This window comes from Sus scrofa, chromosome 18, assembly GCF_000003025.6.
Source record: "Sus scrofa isolate TJ Tabasco breed Duroc chromosome 18, Sscrofa11.1, whole genome shotgun sequence".
In the NCBI taxonomy this organism is placed as follows: domain Eukaryota; kingdom Metazoa; phylum Chordata; class Mammalia; order Artiodactyla; family Suidae; genus Sus; species Sus scrofa.
Window position 1 is genome coordinate 29,424,782 of NC_010460.4, and position 27,024 is coordinate 29,451,805.

Below are 27,024 nucleotides of genomic sequence, written 5' to 3' on the forward strand. Positions count from 1 at the left end.
TGTGCCCATCAATGGCCGAACATTATTTAGCCAAAAAAGAAGGAAGTCTTGCCATTTCCCACAACACAGATGGACTGTGAGGGCATTGTGCTAAGTGAAATAATCACACAGAGAAAGAGAAATATCATATGATCTCACTTATATGTGGAATCTAAAAACAAACAAAACTCCTCCAACACCCCCCCCCAAAAAAAGCCCTCACAAAAAGGCTCATAAATGCAGACAACAGATTAGTGGTAGGGGGTAGCTAGAGGGGATGAGGGATGAGAGAAATAGGTCAAGGGTTAAAAGCTACAAACTTAGTTATAAACTGTGAATTCTCTTCAAGATGGTTTACAAATCTAAAAAATGAACATTTCTAATATTCATTAGTTGCGAGTGAGGGGTATGAGGTCTGATGAACCTCCTGTGGCAATGCATCTCTTGGCGCAGAGGGGGTTTGGGTTCAGATTGCCCTAAAATACCACATGATTCTTAGATGATTGAAATATCGCTTTTGAATTTCCTTACCATTACAAGAATACTTACGGATATAACCTGAAGGCAGTTCCTTTAGAGTGGGAATTGTAGATAGAAAGGGTAGTTTTTTTTTTTTTTTTTTTTTTTTTTTTTTAATGGCCATAGCTATGGCATATGGATATTCCTAGGCTAGGGGTCGAATTGGAGCTGCAGCTGCCAGCCCACACCCCAGCCACAGCAACACCAGATCCAAGCTGCAACTGGGACCTACACTGCAGCTTGCGGCAACACTGGAGCCTTAACCCACTGAGAAAAGCCAGGGATCCAACCTGCATCCTCTCAGATACTATCTTGGGTTCTTAATTCACTGAGCTACAATGGGAACTACAAACGAAACTCCAAAAAGGGTAGTTTTAAGGGGATAAGAAGGCCTCTCTCTTATAATACCTAACTCAGTATCTCTGTGCCAACTGTGGAGTTGCAGCTCCACTGTCATATCTTCTGGTCCAAGGATGCTTCTTGCTGGAGAAGAAGACCAAGCCGATGTGGGGGCCAGGTGCTATAGCAGCTGAAAGACTGCCAGGGAAATGCTAGGTAATTCACCAGCTCAGGAGAAACCACCCTTAGAAAGGCACAGATTTTCTGAGATCCAAGGATGCAAATTCCTTTAGGTGCTCATGCATTAACTTGTCTAACAACCTCATAAATGGATGACTTGATGTAGCCAGGTGAAATAAATCTTAGGCTTCCTTTGTCATTATGTAAATGGAATAGGTAATCAAGCATGAGAAGCGATAACCAACTCTCAGTATACAAGATGATACATCACTTTAATTGTATGATTTATCAGAACAACACCTATTAACATACAAAGTACCATTCAGCTCAACTGCAAGTATAGGCAGTGACAAGTATCTAATTCTTAGAAGAATCACTTACTCCCACAGTCTGTCCAGATACATTAACCTAAGGATAGGTTTATAAATAGCAAACATGATTTTCACATTGTAGCTTTCTCAAGCATATATACAGTTGTGTAATCTTGTTGATGGGTTGTCTCTACTTGATGTGTTCATTCTCTTGATACCAGTAGAGAGAGTTCTTTTGCAGAGCAGATTTTTTCTTCCTCATCCATCATTTACAACATTCTGTGAATTAGTACTACTCTTTACACTTCTGAAAGAGTAATATGTGATCAGGAATATCTCTGCAGTACAATTCCTTATGTCTTCTGGTAAGTTCCACCGTTGTCAAAGAGCTTTGGGTTGTAATCACTCTCCTGCAATGAGAGCCCAACTCTATCACTGGGTTTTAGCTGCTGTGCTAACCCTTGGCTTCAAGTCCTGGTGATGTAATGAGGGTGGGGTGTCTTGGCAGTGAGGACATTTCCTTATCACTATTTACAGCAATTTAGAATCATGCTGTTATTAATCCAAGTTTGACATACCTTTTCTGAAATGTTCACAGTGTAGTATTTTTGTGTCCTAACAAAAGTTTTCTTGTATCATTAAAAATAAACATTTTTATAAAAATATAATACTTTCAATGTTTACATCGACAAAACCAGAGTATCCTGTGCCACATGCATTATACAGTAGTAAGCACAAAATCCCACAGAACAAAACATCACAAAAGTTTTGCCCAGAGTGACTGTTCATTCAGGTGAAATGGCCAGAACCTTTAACTGACTTTTTTTTTCTTCTAAAATATGTTCTGCTTAACACAAAGCATGTCCTAATACAAAACTGGACTCCCCCCGACTTTATTTTCTCTAATTGTTTGTGGGTAGGAAGGTGCCACCTGAAAAAGGGGCTATTGTTTCCAGTTCATTGATCCTTTCTTGGCTTTGGAATCAATGAAGCTTTTAGTCAGATGTGTTTTGCTTTAAAAACATGCTGAGTTACCTTTAAAAACATTTATCATCACAAATTACTTGTTTTATTTTCAGTCCTCATTTTAAAAAAAGACAAAAGATCTAAATGTCCACATTCAGTTCAGAACAGTATCATTCTCAGTTGATTTTTAAATGACAATTAAATATTTCATTGTAACTAAGCTATTTTATGAAAACCCTAATGTTGCCTATGTACAGTATGTAAATATTCCTACTGATTTATAAACACATTTCACGTTTTGCTGTTTTGAAACCTTGACTGTGTTTTCTATGAATAGTTCTCCAATAAAAGGAATGTGTAGACAAAAATTTAAAAGGGAATGTTTACCTAATAGGCAAATGACAACATCATTAATGAAAAATATTAGTGACCATACAACATATAAAAGTTCTTCGAAACACTTTAATTCTAAACAAGTAACCTGGTCCTGGGGCTGCCACATCCGTCCTGGACATTACCACGTCTTTTGAATTTCCTGTGATCAAGAAGCCCTCAAGATTCATTACTTTACTTCCCTGTATGAAATCAGGTGGGATCCTGATTTTTAAAAATTTTAACCCAGCACACAGGTTTTGGCCTGAATGTGACAGAAGCATCATCACAGCTACAGGATTGCTGTTGATCACTGATCTGTGGGACCAAGCTTCTGGCTCTGATGCTTTGTCAGATGACAAATTCCTTAGAATCCAGTCATTTAAAGCAATAATATAAATCCCATCATAGTGCAATTTTGGCAAAAGCAAAAAATACTTGGTGGCCTTTCAGTGGCCAGGCAGTAAAAAAAATATTGGACAAAGTGTGCACTGCTGTTTGGACAGTTCGATGATGTTTTTCAGAAGAGGGCTGGTGGTGCAGGTGCATCCTTCCATCATGTGTCCCCCTCGCCATCAACATTATCTTGTGATGACAAAAGAGAAGGATATGGAGCAACACATTTGACATTCACGTAAGTAGCATTCACGTGGACATAGTGCTCCCCAATGAAAGTAGAGAAGATAGCTGATATCCTGGAGACCAGTTCAGAAAAGGATGGGCGAAGTTCAGCTCTAGGATGCCAGCATTTCAGCATCACTTCGTACCTGTTTCAGAAAGAAAGCAATGCTGTGATGACCTTTGAAGGCAAACATTTCTCTAAATGTAAAGAATATAAGAGCTATAGAAGATTCTATCAGAATTCTTACTTACAAGGGATCTGGGCAGTATTCAGGTTGTAGGAGCCTTCTGCCTTGCAACAAGTACACTGTTATATCAAAGGTGTTGACGTCAGGATAAGGTGGTGCTCCTCTTGTCATCAGTTCCCAGAGGAGCACGCCAAAGGACCACTGGTCAAACAAGGGAAGGGAGAATCCCGGTGAGGGAAGTGTGATTGTATTGATGTGAGAGGTGATGAGTCTTTATAATGCAACTTGGCTAAGTGTATTCAATAATCTTGTTGTTTTGGGCAAAATTTTCCTTAAAGCTAATTTATTAATAAGCTATACATTTTATGACTTTTTAAAACCAGAATTGGATAAAGTTTAGATTACAAGTAAATGTAAAGTTTTCAAGAAGTATCTGATGTCCACATGAGGATTAGGATTTCATCATTAGTTAGTAGAGTGTGTTTTCTGGTTTGCTCTTGTTATTAACATGTTTATATCTTTTTATTCCAGCAGCTTCTCTACAATTTTAGGTTATTAGTAAAAAAAAAAAAAAAAAAGAAAGAAAAAACCAAGCCTTTCAAAATTTAAATTTGTGGGATTTCCAAATGAATGTAACCATATCTAAAACATAATGTTAACTAGAAGGTTTAAGTCAGTAAAAGTAAAAATCTGTATTAAAAATCAGAAGTAATAAAACTGCTAGGCATCAAGGCTTTCTACTGAAAATGAATTCAATAAATTATGTTTTTAAAATGTTGAGGAGATTAATATAAAACAGTAGTAATAGTATTTTATAGGACAATCACAAGGACACAGAGAGGTCGACTGACTTGCTAAAAATTCTGCCAATAAATCTGAATGCACCCTTGGATAAACACTCAAGAGATTTTGAGTCTTGGATCTTGTTTGGTCTACTAAACTTCACTAAATATGCAGTTTCTTGATTTAAAGTACTCTAGTTGGACTAGATTAGGTCATACATGTTATCTTGCCCTGGACGTGTGCCAAGGTAAGAATGGCACAATGAGAGTTAAGTCAGCATGTGTAGTTCACTCCTGGGCAGAGGACCCAGGAAATCAGTTCTCACAAAGCAACATTTCCAGGCACTCACAGACCAAGAAGCACAGGGAGGCAGAAATGAGGCCCTGTGCAAAAGAGGCTGAGGAAAGAGAATTTACACAAGACAGGCAGAGCAGGAAAACAGAACATTGAGAAGCAAGTGTAGCTCATTATACTCAGCAAGAGGGACAATAAAGCATGTATTTCTGAAAGAAAGAAACCAGGTAGACACTGCAGTTTCTGATACAAATCTCCATTAATGACTTTTTTTCTTTGCTCAAAAGCAAGATGCCTTTAAGGTCATTGACTTCCTTGATTCAAAGAGAGAAAACCAACTCCTTCCCAGGTGGGCACTAGAAAACTTTGCTCTGTTCTGCAGCCTTTTAAAATTGAAGTTTTCAAAACCTGAAAATCTTATGAGTCACTCTAACAACTTCTAGCATTTACATTAGAATTCGAATCAATTTAACATTATCTACTGACCCTTGAAGATGTACTAGCAGGTTATTCTCCAAGTTACAGAATAGGCTCCAAGGCTGATTTAGCAGGGTTAAGAGTATTATGCAATTAACTGCTACATAGATCTAATAACTGTGATGTAGAGCAATGATAGAAAAGAGGTACAAATGTGAAAAAGGCAAAGGGATAAGAGTGAGGTACTGAGAAAGGTGTTGGGAAGAAAGTAACAGTATAGCATGTCTTGAGGAACAGGGAGAATTTGTTTTATAGATACATGCACTGTGAGGGCAGAAAGAGTGTTCTGGATGGAGGGAATAGGCCCAGGGGTAAGAGTACTTACGTATTTTTTTGAACCATAAGGACAAGAGGTCACTGCTTGATGTGTGGAATAGAAGGGACAGGGAACAGATAAGGTTGAAAGGGGACCGTTCTGTGGGGGTTTTCAGTGTTGAATGTGGGTTAAACTGAAATCGATGGGACATGACTGGGGTTGAGCTCCAGGAGATTGCATCTGTAAACACTCTACTTGGGCAAACAGGAGAAGCCCATCCACAATATGGAGACTGGTTAGGAGGTTTCTGAACAGGAGTAGGTGAGGGCTGCTACCTCATACTAGCAACACAGAACCTTAGGATACTGAACTCCTGAATTAGAGTGGTGGGAGAGAGTATGTGTCATAGAATAAGCCTGGCATGGGTGGGCATCGTGCCCTTTAAAAAAAGACTGTATTTAATCCTTGTAACAATGTTGTAATGTAATAGATTTTGTAGCTGCTTTGGCTGAGGAACCCGAAGTTCTGAGGGGCTGATTGCTTGTGTGTGACCAGGTCTCCCTAACTGACAGCCTAGGCTACTTAGGAGACTGGCAGGAAAATTCACAAAAAGGGGGAAGAGATGGATAAATTCATGTAGAATGACAGGAATTGGACCATAACTGGGTATTGGAGAAGGGTTGGAGGACTCATGGGACAGAAAAGGTTAGAGGGAAGCAGTTTCCAGGAAAAGCAATGAACCATTTGCATTCCAAACTCCCCTTAACATCTGGGACAGACAGGATGGTGGGGGCAGGGGCAGTGAGGGAGAAGACAGGGTCGGGTTGGGGAGCAGAGGAGAGGGGTGAGAGGGAAAGAGAGAGAGAAGGGGAGAGAGACAAAGGAAGAGGGTGGTGTACAATGTTGGTGCATTAGGAATGATGGAAACAAGTTGGCTTTAGTTTCAAGATGGGAGAGCTCTGCCATTCATATTTGCTGTACGAATGGTCAAGCCTTTCTGAATATCTGAGCACCAGCGGTGAGCTCATCTGAAGAATCTCTGCCTAACTTTTTCAAGTTAGAGCAGGTGAAGAGCAGATATTAGAGGTGAGAGAATGTTATAAGCTATAAAAAGTGATAGAAAGGCACATTACTGAGGCAACCAAGGAACAGACAAGCCAAATTTGAGCATTCAAGAATAGGTAAATTGAGATACAACACAATTTGTAAAAAACTCAATTGATTAAAAAATAGATACATTGATAAAGTTTAACAACTGGTAAACTGATAACATTTTCAATAAAAATAAAAACATCTGCTCTTTGAAAAATACCATTATAAAAATGAAAAGGCATGCCACAGACTAATAAAATATATTTGTTAACATATGTATCTGATAACATATACTTGTATCTAGAATATATAAAGAGCTCACCTCAATAATAAAATAACAAACCCAATTTTTTAATAGATTCTAAAACTTAAAAAAAATGAAAAAAAAAAACTTGAGTAGACATTCCACAAAAGGATAGCAAATAAACACATGAAGAGATGTTCAACATCATTAATTATTTGTGGAATACAGATTCAAAAGAAAATGAGACACCACTACATCCTATTAGAATGGCTAAAATTCCACAAACTGACAATGGCAAGTGCTGGTGAGGACACTGAACAAGTAGAATTATTCCTGTCAGGATTTTAAAATGATACAGCTGCTGTGGAACACTCAGCAGTTTGTGTAAAGTTAAACATACACTTAATTCACAACCCGGTAATCCTACTTTTAGATGTCTAACCCAAAAGAATAAAAACTATGTTCACACAAAATCTAGAAGCAAATGTTACAGCAGTTTTCATTACATATAAGCAATTGCCTAAAACTGGAAAGAACCCAAATGTCCTTCAGTGGTGAACAGAAAAACACAATGTGGAACAGGTGTATAATGGAATGCTCCTCAAGAATGAAAAGGAATAAATTATTCTGTTATGGGAAAGAGTATTCAAAAAATTAAAAACAGAATTACCATATGACCCAGCAATCCTACTTCTGGGTATATATTCACAGGAAATTAAATTGTTATCTAGATATTTGCACACTCACATTCATAGCAACATTATTCACAATAGCCAAGAGATGGAAGCAATGTAAATGTTGACAGATGAATGAAGAAAACGTGGTATATACAAACAATGGAATATTGTTTATCCTTAAAAAAGGAAATCCTGTCATATGTTACAACATGGATGAAACTTAAGGACATTATACTAAGTGAAGTAAAGCAGTCAGAAAAAGACAAATACTATACGATTTCCCTTATAATGAGGTATCTAAAGTAGTCAAGCTCCTAGAAATAGAAAGTAGAATGGTGGTTGCCAGAGGGGCTGGAGGAAGGGAAATGGGGAGTTGTTCAGTGGATACAGAGTTTCAGTTTTGCAAGATGAAGAAGTTCTAGAAATCAGTTGCATAGCAATGTGCATATGATTAACGCTACTGTACAGTACACTTTAAAATGGTTAAGATAACCAATTTTATATGTTTTTTACCACAGTGAAAAGGATACCTCTCAAATGCATTATGCTAAGTGAAGGAGACACATTCAAAAGGTATTCATTGTATGATTCCATTTTTACGACATTCTAGAAAAGGTTAAAACTATAGATACAGAAAACAGACCAGTGGTTTTCAGGTCCTAGGTTTATGGCAGGGGCTGACTACAAAGAGGCATAAGGAAATTTTCTTGGGGTGATGGAACTGTTTCATATCCTGGTTGTGGCAGTGGTGGTCAAACAATGGTATGCAATCTTCACAACTGAAAGAACCACGCAATAAAAAGTGTGAAGAGTTACTTTATTGCACAATGGTGATACTATTCATAGAAGAAATTAAGAAGTGAGGCACTGACAGTTGGCAGGAAAGAATTTGAACACAATAAATCTGTGATGTTGATAAAAACATCGAGGAAGAGAACTTCAGAGGTGGTCGTTGAGGGAGTTCCCGTCATGGATCATTGGTAACAAACCTGACTACAATCCATGAGGACTCAGGTCTGATCGCTGACCTTGTTCAGTGGGTTAAGGATCTGGTGTTGCTGTGAGCTATGGTGTAGGTTGCAGACGCAGCTCAGATCCCTCATTGCTGTGGTTGTGATGTAGGCCAGCAGCTGCAGCTCTGATTTGATACCTAGCCTGGGAACTTCCATATGCTGTGGGTGTGGCCCAAAAAAGCAAAACAAACAAACAAAAAAACACAAAAGGTGACTGTTGGTGGGAATGGTTGAAATTGTTGAGAGAGGCTGACACCTGAAAACCAAAATCTTGGAGGACAGTAGTATAACAGCTGTTAGAGAAGAAAGACACTGTCAAGGGCAAAGAAAATACAGCCTATTAGCAGGAGGAAAACTAGATGGTAGATTGTCTTATAAACCAGAGGAGGACATTTCAAGAAAGGAGGAGTGGTTGACAGTGTTAAATGATGAACAGGATGAAAAAAAAAAACAGCTGGCTGAACTGAGAAGTCAGTACTGACTTTATTTATTTATTTTGTCTTTTTGCCTTTTCTGGGGCCGCTCCTGTGGCATATGGAGGTTCCCAGGCTGGGGGTCTAATCAGAGCTGTAGCTGCCGGCCTACGCCAGAGCCACAGCAATGCGGGATCCAAGCTGCGTCTGCAACCTACACCACAGCTCATGGCAACACCGGATCCTTAACCCACTGAGCGAGGCCAGGGATCAAACCTGTAACTTCATGGTTCCTAGTCGGATTCATTAACCACTGAGCCACGATGGGAAATCCAAGTCAGTACTGACTTTAATGGAAGCACTTGTACTAAGCATGATACAACGTGCAATACTAGGTACGAGTAACTGCAAGTATAGAGATACTCCCATTTTGTTTGAAAGGATGTCAAGAGTATTCAGACTTTAGCTGAATTCCATCTGGGCATTTTTGAGGAAATAGACCTTTCTATAAGCAGGCAAGTTTTTGCTTGTTGGTCTCAATATACATACAGTTTATTACATGCTTTTGGAAATGTTCCATGTCAACATTCAAAAGATTGTGCTGTCCTGTAAATGAAACTTTATGCAAATTTATCCATGCAATCAATAACCATTTGCCCAAGCAGTACTGTATGGATTACTCAGGTTCACCCTTACACAGTACAGTATAATGTCCTTCAATGAAAAGGAGAGATATATAGCATGTCTTATCTATAGAAGCCTATGTAAATTTCCAGTCAATTATCTGAGTGATAGTTGCCATATAAGAAATGCTGGCCTCCTTGCTGTGTGTGTTTTTTTGTGGAGGTAGCAGTGTGTGTATGCAGGGTTGTCAAAAAACTGAGGATCGCAATTCTTGACATGAACTTCCAAAATTTCATCAGGCTTGTTTTGTTTTAATAACTTTGCTGAGGTGTGATTTATGATTATAAAATCTCTCAGTTGTAAGTGCGTAGTCTATGATGGTTTAGTAAATTTAGTTGTGCAGCTATCAACACAATTCAGTTTTAGATCAGTTCCAACACCCTACAAAGTTCCTGCATGCCTGCTGGCAGTCAATCTTCTCCCCACCCGCAGGCCCAGGCAACCACTGATCTATTTTCTGTCCCTATGATTTGCCTCTTTCTAGACATTTCATATAAATGGAATCACTCAATATGTAATTTTTTGAGTCTGCTTTCTTTCACTTAAGATAATGTTTCTGAGGTTTATCCACGTTATAGTGTGCATCGGTGGTTCCTTTATATTGCTAAATAGTGTTATTGTGTTGTATAGATATTTACCTATTTGCCAGTTGACAGGCATTATGATTGCTCCTGGGTTTTGGCTATCATGAATAACACTACTGTGAACACTCATGGACAAGTCTTTGTGTGGCCATATGTTTTCACGTCGTAATAAGCCAGCTACTCATATATCTCTTTGGTAAAATGTCCATTAAAATCTTTTGCCTATTTAAAAAAATGGGGTTATTTTGTCTTCTTCTTGAGTTGTAAGAGTTGGTTCTGGTTCTTTCTGGTGGTAGTCTAGTCTGGATGAAATGTATGTTCTTTGAGGAAGGATTAATTCTCCCTACCTTATATCTTCATGTGCAACCATCACTAAACTGCCCCCAGTCTACCTCTCTAGCACTCACTTCTTTCATCTTTTTCAGAGTATTTCAGGGTCAGGATCCCAGGCATTAAGTTCTAGAATGGGCTATCACATCCTCTTATCGATCTTACCTACCCCGAAGTCCCATTCCTCCACCATGTCCTGTGATGCACCTCTTTATTGAAAACAGGCTCTTAGTCACCCTCAACTTATTCTCTAGTGTCTCCCCCACTTCCTCAGGAACTGAAACTCTGCTTTCACTTGAAGACCACATGTCTTCAAACTCTTACCAATAGAGGCCACACCTCTCCCTCTTGCTGACTCACAGAGAGGAGGGTGGATGACTTCTTGCCTCCCAATGCCACGCTCAGATCCCTGTGCCCTGTTATAGCTTAATAGTTGCCAACTCTTTCTCTTTTGCAGTATGCTGTCCATTGACATTACTTTTTACCCACCTTGTTTGCTGATGTCACCAGTTTATACTTTTCCCATTTTCAGCTGTTATCCCCAAGGGCTGAGACATTAATGTTATAGTCCTCTTGATTTATTAAAGGCAAATAGAATAAGTGTACTCTCTATTCCATTCAACACTCAGGCTCCTCAGCACACTCTAGACCAAATGAATCAAGTCACTCAGCTCCCAAGACCCTTCTTGTGCACTGAGTAGTAGTGGACCCTGCTGACCATATCTCATTTCTCTAAATTTTCTCTTCGTGGGCATCTCCCACCTCTCTGCTTTTCTCCCTCATTTCATATATGTAGGTAGGTTCCTCTGAATAATTGTACTTGGACCCTCAAGAGGCTATTTCCAGCTCTGACCTCTGCTATGGACTGAACTGTGCCTCCACTTTCCAAATTTATATGTTGAAACTCTGACTCTCAATATGATGGTATTTAGAGACGGGGCCTTTGAGAGAGAATTAGGTTTAGATGAGGTCATGAGGATGGGATTCATGCTCTTATAGAAAGAGACACCAGAGAGCTTATTCTTACTTTCTTCCCAGCAGGAGGCACAGAGAGAAGGAGTCCATGTTCAAGTCTCACCAGAACCTGGCCATGCTGGTACCCTGATCTCACCCTTTCAGCTTGTAGAACTATGAAAAAAAATGTCTGTAGTTTAAGCCACCCAGTCTGGGGTATTTTGTTGTGGCAGCTGGAGTTGACTAAGACAAGCAAAGAGGTTGCACAAGCTGCAGATCCACATTTTTAATTGCCCGAAAGACCTCTCTGTCTGTATATCCTACTCCCAAGTCAAACTCAGTATGTTCAAGGCTCAACTGGTAATTTCCCTTCTAAACTAGCTTTTGCTTCTCTGCTTCACGTAGTTGTAATTGTACCAGTATATAACTTTGCTCAGCTTTGAGTTTCATCAATTTCTTTCTAAATATTGCTGATTCTATATCTGAGATGTTTTCCCTTCCATCTCATTTCTGTTCTTACAATTTCTATATTATTTCAAGTTCTCTCACTTTGTCTTCCCACATATACTCCTCTCAAAACATCTTACAGAATGAAGAAAGACTAGTGTAATCTGACTACATTTTAATATTTCCACATGGCCAGAGAATAAATTCCAGATTCTCCAGTTTGCTTTCCAAGGATCTCTATGATCTACTATGAAAATATTTCTCGCAAATATTTCTCTCAAGTTATTCTCATAACTTCCCTCTGTGCCTTCTACTTTTGCCAACCCACCACTGCTTACTGTTTCCTTAGAACTTTAGAGAGGTGCATACTTTTTTGCCCCTCTGCCTCACCTGGAATGGGGTTTTATTTTTCATTTTATTTTATTTTTATTTTTTGTCTTTTTGCCTTTTCTAGGGCTGCTCCCATGGCACAGGGAGGTTCCTAGGCTAGGGGCCTAATTGGAGCTGTAAACACCGGCCTACACCACAGCCACAGCAATGCCAGATCTGAGCCGTGTCTGCGACCCACACCACAGCTCATGGCAATGCTGGATCCTCAACCCACTGAGCAGGCCGGGGATTGAACCCGCAACATCATGGTTCCTAGTTGGATTCGTTAACCACTGAGCCACGACGGGAACTCCAGGGTTTTATACTTCATTGACAATTCCATCCTCCTTTAAGGCCCATTTCAAGCACCACCTCCTCTACCAGGTGGAAGAGCAGTGTGGTAGATATGGCTGCTCAGGTGAGTGTCCTGTCCATCCTCAGAGCTCAGGCACATGCCTTTAAAAGCATATTCTGTGAGAAGAGGATGATCTCTGCAGATGAAGGAGGGCACCTTTCTAGCTAGGCACAGAGATAATGCCCTCACTGCTAGAACTGCCTCAGCTGCAGCTTCCAGATTTCTCGAGGTGGAATTCTGTCCTTGAGCTATGAGTAGATGGATTAAGCCCAGTCTACTTTGTGTGAGTTATTAAAAGAATGCCTTCCCTTTACTGCTGAGAAAAAGCTCCTGGAGGACAGGGTTCATACCTGGTTCAGCTCTGGTCTTCCTAAGGACCTAAAATGTTGACATGCTGAAAAAATGTTTTTGAATAAATGAATGACTTTATGAAAACATATTATGGATACCTGGTAGACAAGCTCATTTTAACTCATGTATAGAACTGAAATTAGTGGTGTTGAACGTTCTTTTTTTAAAAATTAAGTTCCCATAAAACTACTAAAAAATTGGATATGAAAGTAAAAGAGGACAGAGTGATCAATACGTTACCACATCTGACTTGGTGGTAAACTTCTGAGTTTGCAGGCTTTCTAAAGCCATCCACTTCACTGGCAGTTTTGCACCTGTTTTGTTGTGTACACTATAGTATTCTTTATCATACACATCCCTGGCAAGTCCAAAATCAGCAACCTTGACAGTGAATTTTTCATCCAGCCTATAGAAAGGAGAAAAATTATTATTGGTGACTGAAAGAGAACAATTTATAGCAATGCTGAATCTCTATAGATTAGAACAAGTGTCTTTAGTATTTGAAATCCATAACTTCTGCAGGGAGGGCTTCATCTGGCCTGTACTGACTTAGCACTAAATTACAATGGAATTCTTGAATAAAGATGCTTGACATTTGCATTTCAAAGTCAACAAGCCAAGGAAAGAGATTATGAATGATGTGGTATCAGAAAATCATTTTTGCTTTAATGTAGCTCTGGAGAAGTAGTAAAATTGGCCACCTTCTCAGCTTTCCTTGTTTGCTACATTGAGTAATGCCAACTGATTAGCTGAAGTAATCACTAATATTCACTTGTCAACTTATTAGCAATACTTAGCTTTATGAGGGAGATATGACAAGGAACTATTATTTTACTTCTTCATTCTCAGTGGGCTAGGCTAGCACATACAACCCATCTGTTCCACCAGTGAGGTATAATAGGAAAAGGGTACATAGTGTATCACCTAGGAAAATAGCAAGGTTCAATAAAAATCATTTTTTTCTATCTGAGGCTATGTAGTCTTCATTTAAGCTAGCTTTTATGTTGCTACATTGACCAAAACCAAGGTAGGAAATTAACAGCACAGTTCTTTCATTCACACATACCATAAGCCATGAATCAGTGCTATGTAAGGGAAAGCACTGAATCAATTACAAACTGTTGACTGTTGAATTATACAGCCCAGGCAGCCAGACACAAATAAAGTTCTTTGTATATTCATTCCCAAATACCATTTTTGGTAGGGATTCTGCAGGCTGACTTCAAATCCAGTCTTGGGAAGTTACAATATGTTGATATTTGTATTACCAGCCCTCTCCTTTTCACTGTAAATGCTGAAGATCAAATTCTCCCTACCAAAAACTAACGCAGTGTGAAACCACAATACTGGGGGCTATGGGTGGGAAGTAAAAAGAAAGGCAAGAGCACACAGCAGCTGTTTCAGAACCCCTCTGGAGAATTCCTTTTAAATTCTGATGGACAAAGCCTAAAAGCCCCACCCACATCCCTAGTGCTTACATTTCGGTTTAAAACTGTAATGGAAATAAAGGTCTTTTGCAGGAGAAGAGAAAACATCCTCACTAGCCCGAAATGGGAAAGTGGGAAAGATTCCTCCTTGTCACTTAATTTGGACTGCGGGCACAGAGATTTTTATACTTACATACAGTTTCTTGCAGCCAAGTCTCTGTGGACAAACTTTTTGCTTGCAAGATATTTCATGCCTTTGGCCACTTGAAGGCCAAAGCCAATAAGATCTTTTACAGTTGGGTTCTGTAATCAAAGAGAATTGGAAATGCATAAACTAAGCATTTACTGTTCTAGCTATGACCTCAGAGTTCTGAAATGTTTATAAGCATCACCTTGTTTCAATAATAACTTGTGCCCTGTTGATAATAGCAATCATTTATTAAGTATCTATTATTTGCAAAAGTACCATGCTATATAATTTTATAAATTTTGGTTAGTCCTTATACTCTTCTGTAAGGCAGGTGATACAGGCTCTATTTTCCTGAACTGGAGGTGTTTTAAATGTAGATTTTTATTATTTTTCAGGTATGGTAAGGTCATCAGATGGGAACAACTACCATGGAAAAGACTGTTACCCACAAATTCCAAGAGGAGGACGTATGCTCTGTCATAAAAGGTGACCCAGGGAAGCACCAGGGTCAGTTAGGAGGCAGAGGAACAAGGGCGGAATGTAGTAGTTAGAGCCTTTACTGTGATACCTATGGGCAGGAATGGGTGAGGCAGGGTAAGCAGGCTCAGGACTGCCTGGTTTGAGTAATTTCAGCAGGCTCTGGGGTGTAGGGACTGTCTCTAGGAGACTGGTACCTGGCCTTGAAGTGATTAGGGCAGGTGGACAGTGTTCCAGACTGTGAAAGCTCTTTAAAAGAGGTGGTTAGGTATGGGCTCTGGACTGGCTGGTTTGGTGATGAAAGGCGTGCCCTTTGAAGTTGAGTTGTTTAATACCTCTGGGAATTTGCTAGTTCTGGTAGGGGCAGTCCCTCCATGGTTAGCAAGGCCTAGAAGTTAGAGCATCAGAAATACATGGTTAATATAGTAAGTTCAGAGAAAAATAAACCACCCCAAACCAGGATAATAAGTTATTGAGTTAGGATTTTAATTTAAATCTGTAAGGTTCTAAAGCCCATAATTTAGTGAAATCAATCACATCAGAAGCCATCCTGCTAGTATTGAAGCATCAGCTCACAACTCCAGTGGTCTGGACCCACACGGAGAACAGAAAATCTCATTCTCAATAAGCTCAGCACACAAAAGTGGATGGATAGGGTAATGCCTTTAGTAACTATGAGAACTATATCTGAAATCACATAGTCACTGTGGCTGATAGCTTTTCTGGTGTCCGGCCATCAGGAATAGGATATGTTTTCTTAAGCGGCCTCTGTGGACTTTGTGAGCTTTAGAGGTAGGCACTGGGGACCCTGCAAGGAGGGCTACAGCCCTCTTAATGCACAGTATGTTCAAAGGCCAGTTCCTGTTATTTGGCCAGTTCCTGTGTATTTGGCTTCTCTGTTAGTGGTTGTAATGTATAGACTCCGGGACTATAAAAGGCCATGATACTGTATAATAGGAAATCTCTATCATGCTTTAGCCCTGGGGGAATAATACCTAGAGAAGGTAGCATATCCAACCAGATAAGCTTGTCAGGGTAACGGCAAGAGTTAGAGTGGAAAGTAGGTACGGTAAGACCAAAGCTTTATGCTTTGTAAGGTAAATTCATGTTTGCCAAAATTCACTGCCAGGGAGTCTTTTATTCTTTGGCTGAATGCAAACATTTCTTTACCCTTTAGAGATGATTTCCTCTGAGAACTTGACCCCATGTTTATTAAGTTGTTTCTGATTGAGAGTAAAGCTAATCCATAACTCCCACAGAGGCCTGGACAAAGGAGCCAAGAAGGAGCTTGGGGCCATCTGCGACTTCAGTTCTGGGGACTCCTTCTCCTCTTCCCCGTCCTGGTCTGGACATTGCTTGCTCAGCGTTTAGGGATTGGCATAAATGTCACTAAGGAAACCCTCACCTGCAAGAGCCTAAGAACCTGTTCTGTAACCCTCAGTTCATTCATTCAACAAATATCTGATATTTTAGGTGTTAGAGCCACAGAAGTAAGCAAAAAATAAAAAACCCTACTCTCATAAGCTTGCATTTTAATGGGATGTGTGTATATGTGTGTGTGTACACATCTATATCCATCTACCTATACACACACATAGCTATTATTTATTTATTGCCTAATAGGACACTGTTCAATAGAAATACAACACAAGCCACATAAGTAATTTAAAATTTTCTAATAGTCACATTAAAAAATTAAAAAGAAACAAGCAAAATTAATTTTCACAATAATGCTTTTCAAACCAACATATCCAGAATATTATCATTTCAACATGTAATCAGCATAAACAATTACTAATGAGATATTTTACATTCTTTTTTTGTGCTAAGTATTAAAAACTGGGGACGTATTCTACAAGCACAGTACTTCTCAATTTGGACTAGCTACATTTCATGTATGGCTGTGGCCACAATATTGGATTACTCAGGCCTAGTGTATCAGATGATGATAAGTGGGATAAAGAAAAATAAAGCAGGGGAGAGGAGACAGAATGAAAGCATGAGGCTGTGCGGGTCAACTGCAATTTTAGACAGGTTAGGGGAGCTTCATTTTGAAGATGACACATTAGGGCAAAAAGTGGAAGAATAGTGACTTAGTGAGACATGCGGACATGTGGAAGAGTACTCCAGAGAGAGATTAGGAAGTACAAAGGTAGAAGAGTGGGCAGCAAGTTTGAAAAATAGTAGGAGGCTCACTTATAATTAATTATTATTATTATTTTTTGGTCTTTTTAGGGCCGCACCCATGGCATATAGAGGTTCCCAGGCCAGGGGTCCAATCAGAGCTATAGCCACTGGCCTACTCCACAGCCACAGCAACACCAGATCTGAGCTGTGTCTGTGACCTACCATAGCTCACGGCAAGATGGATCCTTAACCCACTGAGCGAGTCCAGGGATCGAACCTACAACCTCATGGTTCCTAGTTGGATTCATTTCCGCTGCGCCACAAGGGGAACTCCTCATTTATAATTAATTATTATAGAACTATATAATTAATTTTCAATGTCCTTCCCTCTAAAGTTAAAACTCTGTGTGGGCTCAGGCCCATTCTGGGTCTTGTCTCCTGTGCTGTGCTTTTCCTGTCACATAGTAGGGACTCAAAGATGACTAAATGTACCTTTCTGGGCGTTGGTAGAGCAAGGCTGCTTACAGGGTGGGTAAGAATCACTGCCCCCAGGGAACCCTTCTAGGTATCACTGTTTTCCTACCAGGATAGAGGATTTTGAGGTACAAGTGAACTAAATTTGCCTCGAAACATCTGAATGGTACCCTCATTTTATATTTGCTTCCTTTGCTAAAAGCTTTTAAAAATATTCAAAATGGGCACATTTTGGAAGGCTAGCTAGCTTATAGCTAGTTCATCAGTTAGTAAGGTTGATAATATACTTACATGAGTCTCATTTCTAATGAAATTTCGAAGATCCCCATGTTTCATGTATGGTAGGACCACCAGTGGAGACCCCTCACTTCGAAGGCAGATTCCCAAGAGCGAGAGAACATTGGGATGACTAAAATCTTTCATGATGATTCCCTCAGTCAGAAATTGGGAAACTTCTCCTATGTCAGTGATTCCTAAGAAAGCCCAGCAGTAGAGACATTAACTTCATTATGAGACAATGCTTACTTTGTCAAGTTCAAATAGGGAGAGCAATGGAATGTAAAACCAGTGGGCTGCATCTTGGGCTACATCTTGCCCTGATAGCTCATCCTCAGAGTGCTTTTTTTTTTACAATACATCTGAATGAATGACGTCACCTGTGCTGCACCTTTAACTCACAATCTGCACCCTTTTTTGTAAGACAAGAGTCTAGCAAACAGTTTGTGCCGTACAGAACCACACTTTGTCTCATATAGAAAAAAGGAGAGGGAAGCAGGCCAGTCCATTTCTATAGTGATTGACTAGGGCTGGGGTTGGCAAATGTTTCTGTAAAGGGTCAGATAGTAAATATTTTTGGCTTTGTAAGCCATTTAGTCTCTGTTGGAAATACTCGAGTCTTGCCATTGCAGTGCAAAAGCAAAGCAGTCAGAGACAATAAATGGCTGAGTCTCAAAAAACATTTATTTACGAAAACAGGCAGCAGGCCATAGTTTTCCAATCCCTGGACGGGGAGGATTTGAAGACTAAATGTTGTCTATGATATCTAAGTAGACTATTTTGGTGTAATTGTTTCTAATCATTTCCAGATAGACATCCCAAGGGCTTGACACTAGTCAGCATTAATGGAGAGTTAACAATCTTTAATTTATTAATCTGATTAGTATCAGTGTCAGTGATGATATTCTTTTACAAATGCAATGAATTCCAAGACCTGGAATCCATCTGGACCAAAAAGTAATCAACACACACCAGGGACAGAGAAAGATTTCTTGGCGTTAGGATGGTTCTGAGTACAACTGGCAGCAGTGTTCTTTAGTGAGGTAAATTTATTGACAATTATACTTAATCCATCACAGTTTGTAGTTAGGCTTCATATAAACTGTCCCTTTAATTACCTTGTGGTTAGACTTCCAACAAAATCAACCATACATAACACTGCACAACCTGGAGATTTATGTTAAAAAAAGGCTGAAATGTTTCTGGCAATAATGAATCTTACAGGAAAACCTTTCACTTGTGCATTGAAAGCCTATTAATTCCAAAATAAATTTGTAATATAGCTGGTTAACATGTTTCAGGCTGCTGCAAACTATTAGTGGAAATTTAGAAATGGGGTAAAAGGCAAGCACACTGACTTGACATGTGAAACCTGTCAGCAAAAGTGGAGCCAGAAAAGCTTTAACATGAGGAGTACAATGGGTTATACAAGATAGTAAGTTATGCTGTAATTATGGTTCTGAGTCATTAATAAAGTCTTAGTTTATGTTTGGAAGCATTCCCTATTTCTTTTCTCTTTTTTGAAACAGGAGAAAATCAAACAAAGTTTAATAACATGTATACATGGGAGAGACCCAGGAAAATTGAGTAACTCTACCATCCCCTGCTTCTTCTTCTTCTTTTTCTTTCTTTTTTTTTTTTTTTTTTTTTTTTGTCTTTTTAGGGCTGCATATGGAAGTTCCCAGGCCAGGGGTCGAATCAGAGCTATAGCTGCCAGCCTACACCACAGTCACAACAATGCCAGATCTGCATATGCGACCCATACCACAGATCATGGCAACACCAGATCCTTAACCCACTGAGAGAGGCCATGGATTGAACCCACGTCCACATGGATACTAGTCGGGTTCATTACTGATGAGCATGAACTCCTCCCTGATTCTTAAAAAGAGTATGCATTACATTTAAAAGAGATTTTTTTCAATAACAGATAATATTAAAAACATATATTCTAGCATTAAAGGGGGGTTAGTATCACCTGTTAAGGGAGTTCATTTATGTGGAATACTTCATTCACCAAAAATGTGGATAAATGTGGTATTACCACATTTGCAGTCTTTCAATTTTCTGCTGACATTTTTCTCCTGTTGTCTTATTTCATTTTTTACCTTTTTAAATGGAAATTGTGGTTAAGAAATAATTATAGTAATGCCTCTGGGTAAAATGAGTCATTACTACTGTATGTGCCAAAATGTTTCCAATAGTTTCCATAAATGTCACTTGCAAAGCAAATATTATATGGCAAACATATTTTTCAATGATATGGCTCATCCAAAAACCTCATTTATCCTTCACTCTTACTTATGAGGGTTCTGAGAGAAATTTTTGAGGAAATATTTCAATAAGAATTTAGATCAAACAGATTTTCAGGATTCGATCCATAATTCCAGCAGCTGCTGATTTCTCCATAAGAGAAAGTGTAAATCTACATTTTATCACAAAGTATTTATTAGTTTGTAAACCAAAAAATTGTTTTCCACTGTTAGATAAAATGTAACTTACTATTCAAGGATTTCACAGCACAGTGAATTTTCTTATCATCATTATCCAATAAAGTCCCATGGTATACACACCCAAAATGTCCTACATGAAAGAGAGAACTTGGTTAGTGCTACAATGCTTTAATTGTGCAGTATTATTTAATAAGCTCTTCACAATCTTCATTTCCTTTATTTTTCTACATGGCAAAAAGTGCATTGTTTCTTATGTTTTTGACTAACAATACCACAGTTCTGGGTGTTTGTGAAATATGCAGATGTAATATACTTCACCCAAAGATATAAGCAATATGATTATTTAATATGTGGTAAAATATCCAGGTGGTTTAACTGCCAAAAAAGATTAACATACTAAAATGTTCTACCACAGTGGAACCACTGAAAATAGGAGTAACATTTGCCTTGTAAAACAAACATTATTATTATTATTATTTTTTTTGTCTTTTGTTGTTGTTGTTGCTATTTCTTGGGCCGCTCCCGCGGCATATGGAGGTTCCCAGGCTAGGGGTCCAATCGGAGCTGTAGCCACCGGCCTACGCCAGAGCCACAGCAACGCAGGATCCGAGCCGCGTCTGCAACCTACACCACAGCTCACGGCAACGCCGGATCGTTAACCCACTGAGCGAGGGCAGGGACCGAACCCGTAACCTCATGGTTCCTAGTCGGATTCGTTAACCACTGCGCCACGACGGGAACTCCAACAAACATTATTTTTGAAGTTCCTGCTGTGGCGCAGTGGGTTAAGAATTCAACCACAGTGGCTTGGGTTACTTCAGGGGAGAAGGTTCAATCTCCAGGCTCAATTGCTGCAGCTCAAATTCAATCCCTGAACTTCCATATGCTGTGAGTGGAGCCATTAAAAAAAAAAAAGAGGGAGTTCCCGTCAGGGCTCAGTGGAAATGAATCTGACTAGTACTCACGAGGATGCGTGTTCCATCCCTGGCTTTGCTCAGTGGGTTAAGGATCCAGTGTTGCTGTGAGCTGTGGTGCAGGTCGCAGATGTGGTTTGGATCTGGTGTTGCTGTGGCTGTGGTGTAGGCCAGTGGCTACAGCTCCTATTTGACCCCTAGCCTGGGAACTTATATATGCCATGGGTGCAGCTCTAAAAAGCAAAAACAACAACAAAACCCCCTAAACACCCCCCCAAAAAACCCCCACAAAACCCCCCAAAAACCCCACTATTTTTAAGGATGAAATAACATCTTTTAAATATAAAGTTTTACCCACATGAAGAAATGCAAAAAAATAAGCTTTAATAAACTGAAATAAAAATGTCACCATTAGAAATAAGGTTAGCATTATAGAATAAGAATTTCCCCCATTAGTCACTGGTTAATACATAATCCAGGTTGGCAGAAACTGAAAGGCAATTGCCCAAATGAAGCAAATTCACTCTGAGTCATTTCATCTAGTTCTCTCTGGTTTTAGCCACATCACTTTCCCAATGGTAGCCTTTCATCCAGTAGCAGTAATTTTCCCCAGAGGTGCCAAATGTCTGATAGCTGTATAAGTCATTAATTAATTCGTCCAGCTGGCCAAGACTCCCTGGGTGCCTAGCATGAGAGTGTCGGGCATTAGTCTACTCTTGTGCAGCAAAAATGAATAAATAAAACCTATGCTATTGAAGGCTCACATTCTACCAGGGAAAGGTATATAAATAAATAATATGAATATTTATAAAATCATTATTATCACTCGTAAGAGAGATAACTGCTACTTTTAGCACCTTTTATGATAAAAATATAAAATTCAAATTTTATAATATGTAGAATTAGAATTAATTCCTCTATAATTACTGAAGCCACACATTCTAAAACTGGTGCAATTACTGGCATTTATAGGCTGGTAAAAGGACTCTATATTACTCTGATGTAAAACACATTTGTTAACAGTGAGGCTGCTATTTGGGAAGGGGGCATGCTAAGGATTAAAATCTAGAATATGTGATAGAAGAATGTGTGGATGCTGTCACAGGAAAATGGAAAGGCCTCATGAACACACCAGCGTATTGTCCCATCAGCTTCTCTGCATCATGCTGGCTGATATCTGTGCTACCTCTTGCAGTACATTATTAAATACAGGGGATCAGAGGCCACTCAGTATTAAAGGCAAAAGCTTTTTAGAAAAAAAGGGAAGAGTGGAGTTCATTTGCTGGCTTCTGGTTGGTTTCTCTTCCTGCTCAATATTTCCGCAAATACTGTATATGCTATGCTGCTCTGGCTGCCTTATTACAAATAGTCATTCTTCTTTGTATAAAGAAATTGGAGCGCATTGTAGAGATGATGTATGTTGCTTCAGATCAAGGGAAGGCTATAAATTCCCTGTCTTCTGATGGCGTTCAGCAGTGTACAAACTTCTATAAACCAGGGTTTCTTAGAATTAGTCACTATTCTCAGGGTAAAGAAAGATTGGAAGGAGATATAAGTAAAAATATTGGAACTTAACAGAATGGTTTTTAGAAAGAAGTAAAAGGCACCTTTCAAGAAACTATAGTTGTAATTATGAAAAAGGTGAGGAAGGAATGTGATTCATTTCAAATACATTTGGGAGATTATCAAGTTGTCTCCATGCACAGAGGCAAATCCCCATGGATGTGATTTGCAGGGCTGTATTTCTGCAGACAGAAATCAAGTGCTCTTGTTATCACTGCTCTGTCAGTTGCTTTTGCCATTGTCTAATTCCTAATCTGCAAAGGCAGAAGATAAAATGCTTACTGGAAAATCGTATTTAACAAAAAGCTGAGTGGAAATACTTACCTCTTCCTATGACTTCATTGAAATGCACAATCAGGCTGCTTGGCCCAATCACTACATGCTGAACTGCCTGGACCAGCTCTGGATTTAGAGCACTGAGGTCAATGTGGACGGTATTTTGCAGTAATGGACTAGATATATCAGAGTCTCCACTAGTTAGGATGGGGGATAGGTCTGTCAGAGGATACTGCACTTGTCTGCATGATCCATTCTGAGATGAGTTAGGGAACTGGTCTGCAAGATAAAGCAAAATTATTAGAAACAATAGTGAAATCTCACTTAGGAGAGACTTTAACAGTGGCAGTAAATTAAGAGCAAAACCAAATTTTAAATTCAAGTTTAAAGAAATAGTGTTTTTATCAATGAATAAGGCTAGGAAGACCTTTGCAAATGAATTGGTTTAATAAAATGATAAACTGGGAAAAGATACATGTGTATATTTAAAAAAATACTTATCGATTTTCCTTTAAGTATATTAAGTAGTAACTTTAAAAGATTTTTTCCCTCTTCATTTCCTTAGACATGTCTCTTTTAATATATAGCTAAAAGCTAAGCTTGGGGGTTGTTTTTTAATATACTATGTTCTTTACAGTGGAAGGCAGCAAAAGTAGTCAAGCTACTAGCTTGTGTGACAAAAATTCAACACAAATATAAGAAAATGAAAAAGAAGCCTTTTGAGAGATAAGTGTTTATTAATGGAATTAATTAGTATTGCTCAAAACCTATGTGGATTCCTGGCCAAAGAAAAATATGTATAGTGAAATATTATATACTGTATATAAATATACATACACACAAATGACTAGAAATATATAATGGCTAAGTTTTCAGGAGTCAAACTTTTTCCCATTAGGGGTAAATTCTCCATCATGTCGTGACAGCAGTATATCTAGTGTTACTGCTACCTAGATAAAGCAGGTTAGAATTGGGTTAGTGTGCTCTCTTCTCATTGCTTAGTTGAGGGCACTTGGAGAGGGACCAGATTAGCATTCCTTACTAGTTTATCTTTATAACCAAACCTCTCTAAGAGCCTCAGACAAGGTTCCCTTTTGCTGGGTGAATTTTTCCATTTCAGGGGTAAGGAATTGTGGGGCTGAGAATAAATTTCTTAATGCCAAATAGGGCAGAGAAACCACCAGTTGCTTCTCCCTTTTCCCTAGGAATCCGTACATGTCAAAGAAAGGACATTATGTCTGCAGGAACTGACTTGAAGATAAACTGGGATGGGAATTGAGATGTATTAGTATATAATGCCAGGAGAGGGGAGAAGCTTATTTGGGCAGGGGGCCCATAACCAAAAGAAAATATTGTTTGTTTGTAAATGAGCAGGAAAATCAGAATTTAAGAAAGGGGCATAAAAAGAAAGTTGATGGTACCCTGCCTATTCCTAACCCCACTTAAGCATTTTTAGTATTTTCCAGATTGGATGGTTTGGTTAAAATATCAATTTTACAGCAGTAAATCTCAACAGTCCTCCCAGAACAGCTCTGGGACCACCTGTAGTTATAGTAATTACTAGCTGGAAATTAGACAGATGAAACCTTAAGGAAAGGATGGAGACCATCAGGGGAGTGCTTGAGATGTTGAATGGGTAAGGGAAGGAAGAAGCCTAGCTGGGCATCAATTCCTTTAATACCAGAGCCAGGTTTTTGGAAACTTCCCCAGGGGATGGAAATGCAGATGAGCCTCCCTAAACTCAGTTTCTTTACCTTCATTTCTCAAACCTTTGCACCTAGAGATGAGGGTTCTAAATTCTCAGAGGTATAGATAGAGATTGAGGGATAGCCTTGATGAGGCACAGGAAAAAGTCCTCTAGCATGGAAATTCTACTGACCTCTGGGCTAAGTTCAAGTATGAGCACAAACCAATTTAAACCATCAATGTATGATTCTGGTGTAACACACAGAAGTCTAGGTCTGCATGAAAGACTGACAAGGAAGCTGTCCCCATCACATATAGAGAGAAGCTCTATAGGTGCCTCTTTATTAGGTGCTGGCTGTGCATTTCTTTATTATTCTCTTTGGATGCCTTTCCTTTGCCTATTTTATTTTTCCATGTCTTCAAGATGTAGGTTCAATGTAGGAAAGGAGATGAAAGTCAAGTTTCTTAGCAGCAATGATGACAGAGGTCTGGCAGGTAATGAGGCTGAAGGAAGATTTAGTATGCTTCTTTTAAAAAATTACTTCTGAACTTTAAAGATCTCAGATTAGAGCCGTTAAATGTGAATATAAAATAATAAGTAGGTCTAAATTTCAAAACTGTAAACTGGATGATTCGTCCATGTTGTTAAGGGCTTGAATTCTGAAAGGTGAGTGGAGTCATGTGGGAAAAGACAATACTATTAACAGCATCTATAGAACCCTCTATAGAACTAACATAAACTTGGAAATGTAAGCGGCAATAAGTGTTGAAAAAGTTAAAATGTTAAGTGCCTCATTGCTCTTGTACTTGTTTTGATGAGCAACTTCTAAGTTTTCCAGTATCCTCAACCATTTGTGACTCATTTTATTTGTCCAATGGTAAATATTCAACCAGGGAAATGGTTGTACTTGACTCACGTCCTGTAACTTCTAAAGATAATGGAGCAGATACAATACAGACATTTTGCTTTTACCAGGAGATTTTAAATAAAACAATGTGAAATGCTCTGGATAACCTGACCATTATTAGGCCTAGTGTTTCGCCAAACAGATGATGCTAAACCTTCCATTTTAAATAGCATAACTGAAGGTTTTTATTGGATGAGATTCAAAATATATTCAACTCTGGGATGCGGGCAAAAGGCTGAGTACTAAGAGTTCATTGAGAAGCCTTCAAAGGAGTGCTAAAGATATAATTTAAATGTTTGAGGATCAACAGGTAAAAAATGTGGCAGTACCAACTTCTATTTCAATAAATACAAGTTTCATATCTCAACTCTTCCTATGTTGTTAAAATGAGCTTCACAGCTGCTTAGCATCGCATTCATATGAAAAACACGTTACCTTTGCACAAATAATTTTAAAGTGAACCTTTTTGTGAGAACAGAGCTTAAAGACTCTAAAAATCTCATATAATATATAAATGAGTTCATTTTAGAATAAGAGCAATGTAACTCTATCAAATTAAATACTTCTTTGGCCAAAGAAGAGGTGAACACTTCTTTTATAATTTTATAAAAATATAAAGGCAAAACCAAAAATAAACAACAATGCTACAATCTACTTTGGTGTATGTATAAGTATTTTTCAGAACAGTAAACTGAAATGTACCTTCTGGAAAAGTAGCTCGGTAGTCTACAGGTTCACTTGAAACCATTTCTGTAGTTGGGCTTACACTTCGGGCACTTACAAGCCTATCCAAATGAGGAGTGTGTACTCTTGCATCATAGCGAACTAGTTCACTGCCTAGATCTTAAAACCGAGAGAGAGAAAGAACTTGTTAAAGACTTGGCTGTCATGGGTCCCCGTAGACTTTGACCCAGTGACCAGAACTTATGGGTTTTATGGATTACATATAAGACTGCACACAGGAATCTATGACAATTTTAAACTGTACTGACTGTATTCTTAAGGCAACTCCTTAAAACAAACAATAATAAGAAAAAAATGCACCTTTAATTTGCTTTCTCTTTTTCAGCCACAGGAAAAGCCCGAGCAGTAATAAGAGTATTATTGATATTGAGACAACACCAACAATCAATCCTGTGAAATTCTGATCTGGTTGAACTATTACTTTTCCAAGGACAGTTGAAGAAATTGCTTGCTTCCACTAAAAATGACAAATAAAGATCATAATTTAGCCATGATAGATACAAAATATACCTCACAGGTGAATCACAGTCTCTCTGGTTCTAGAAATGGGATAATTGCCTTCAGAGTAATAGGATATCCCTCAATTCTGCTTCAGTGTTCAAATAATTAGGGGCTACTGATAACTGAAGAACTACTGATGCTTAGCTATTTATAACTGCAACTAGGTATTAGGGATAAAAAGATAAGAATCAGTCTCTGATCTTGAGGAAC

General features: G+C 38.8%; 1 protein-coding gene across 5 annotated transcripts in view; it reads right to left on the bottom strand.

Moving 5' to 3' along the window:
- The window catches only part of MET (met proto-oncogene (hepatocyte growth factor receptor)), a 115,483-nt gene continuing 89,721 nt past the window's right edge, over nucleotides 1,263–27,024 (bottom strand). For 4 of the 5 annotated variants that reach the window (XM_021078532.1, XM_021078534.1, XM_021078533.1 and 1 more), the window contains 9 exons: nucleotides 26,614–26,770; nucleotides 26,272–26,412; nucleotides 23,024–23,254; nucleotides 20,272–20,352; nucleotides 17,785–17,966; nucleotides 14,419–14,528; nucleotides 13,039–13,204; nucleotides 3,540–3,676; nucleotides 1,263–3,433 (listed from right to left, as the gene is read on the bottom strand). In XM_021078532.1, coding sequence (XP_020934191.1) covers nucleotides 3,223–3,433; nucleotides 3,540–3,676; nucleotides 13,039–13,204; nucleotides 14,419–14,528; nucleotides 17,785–17,966; nucleotides 20,272–20,352; nucleotides 23,024–23,254; nucleotides 26,272–26,412; nucleotides 26,614–26,770 — 1,416 coding nt within the window. In that variant the 3' untranslated portion in view covers nucleotides 1,263–3,222. 5 annotated transcript variants of the gene reach the window in all.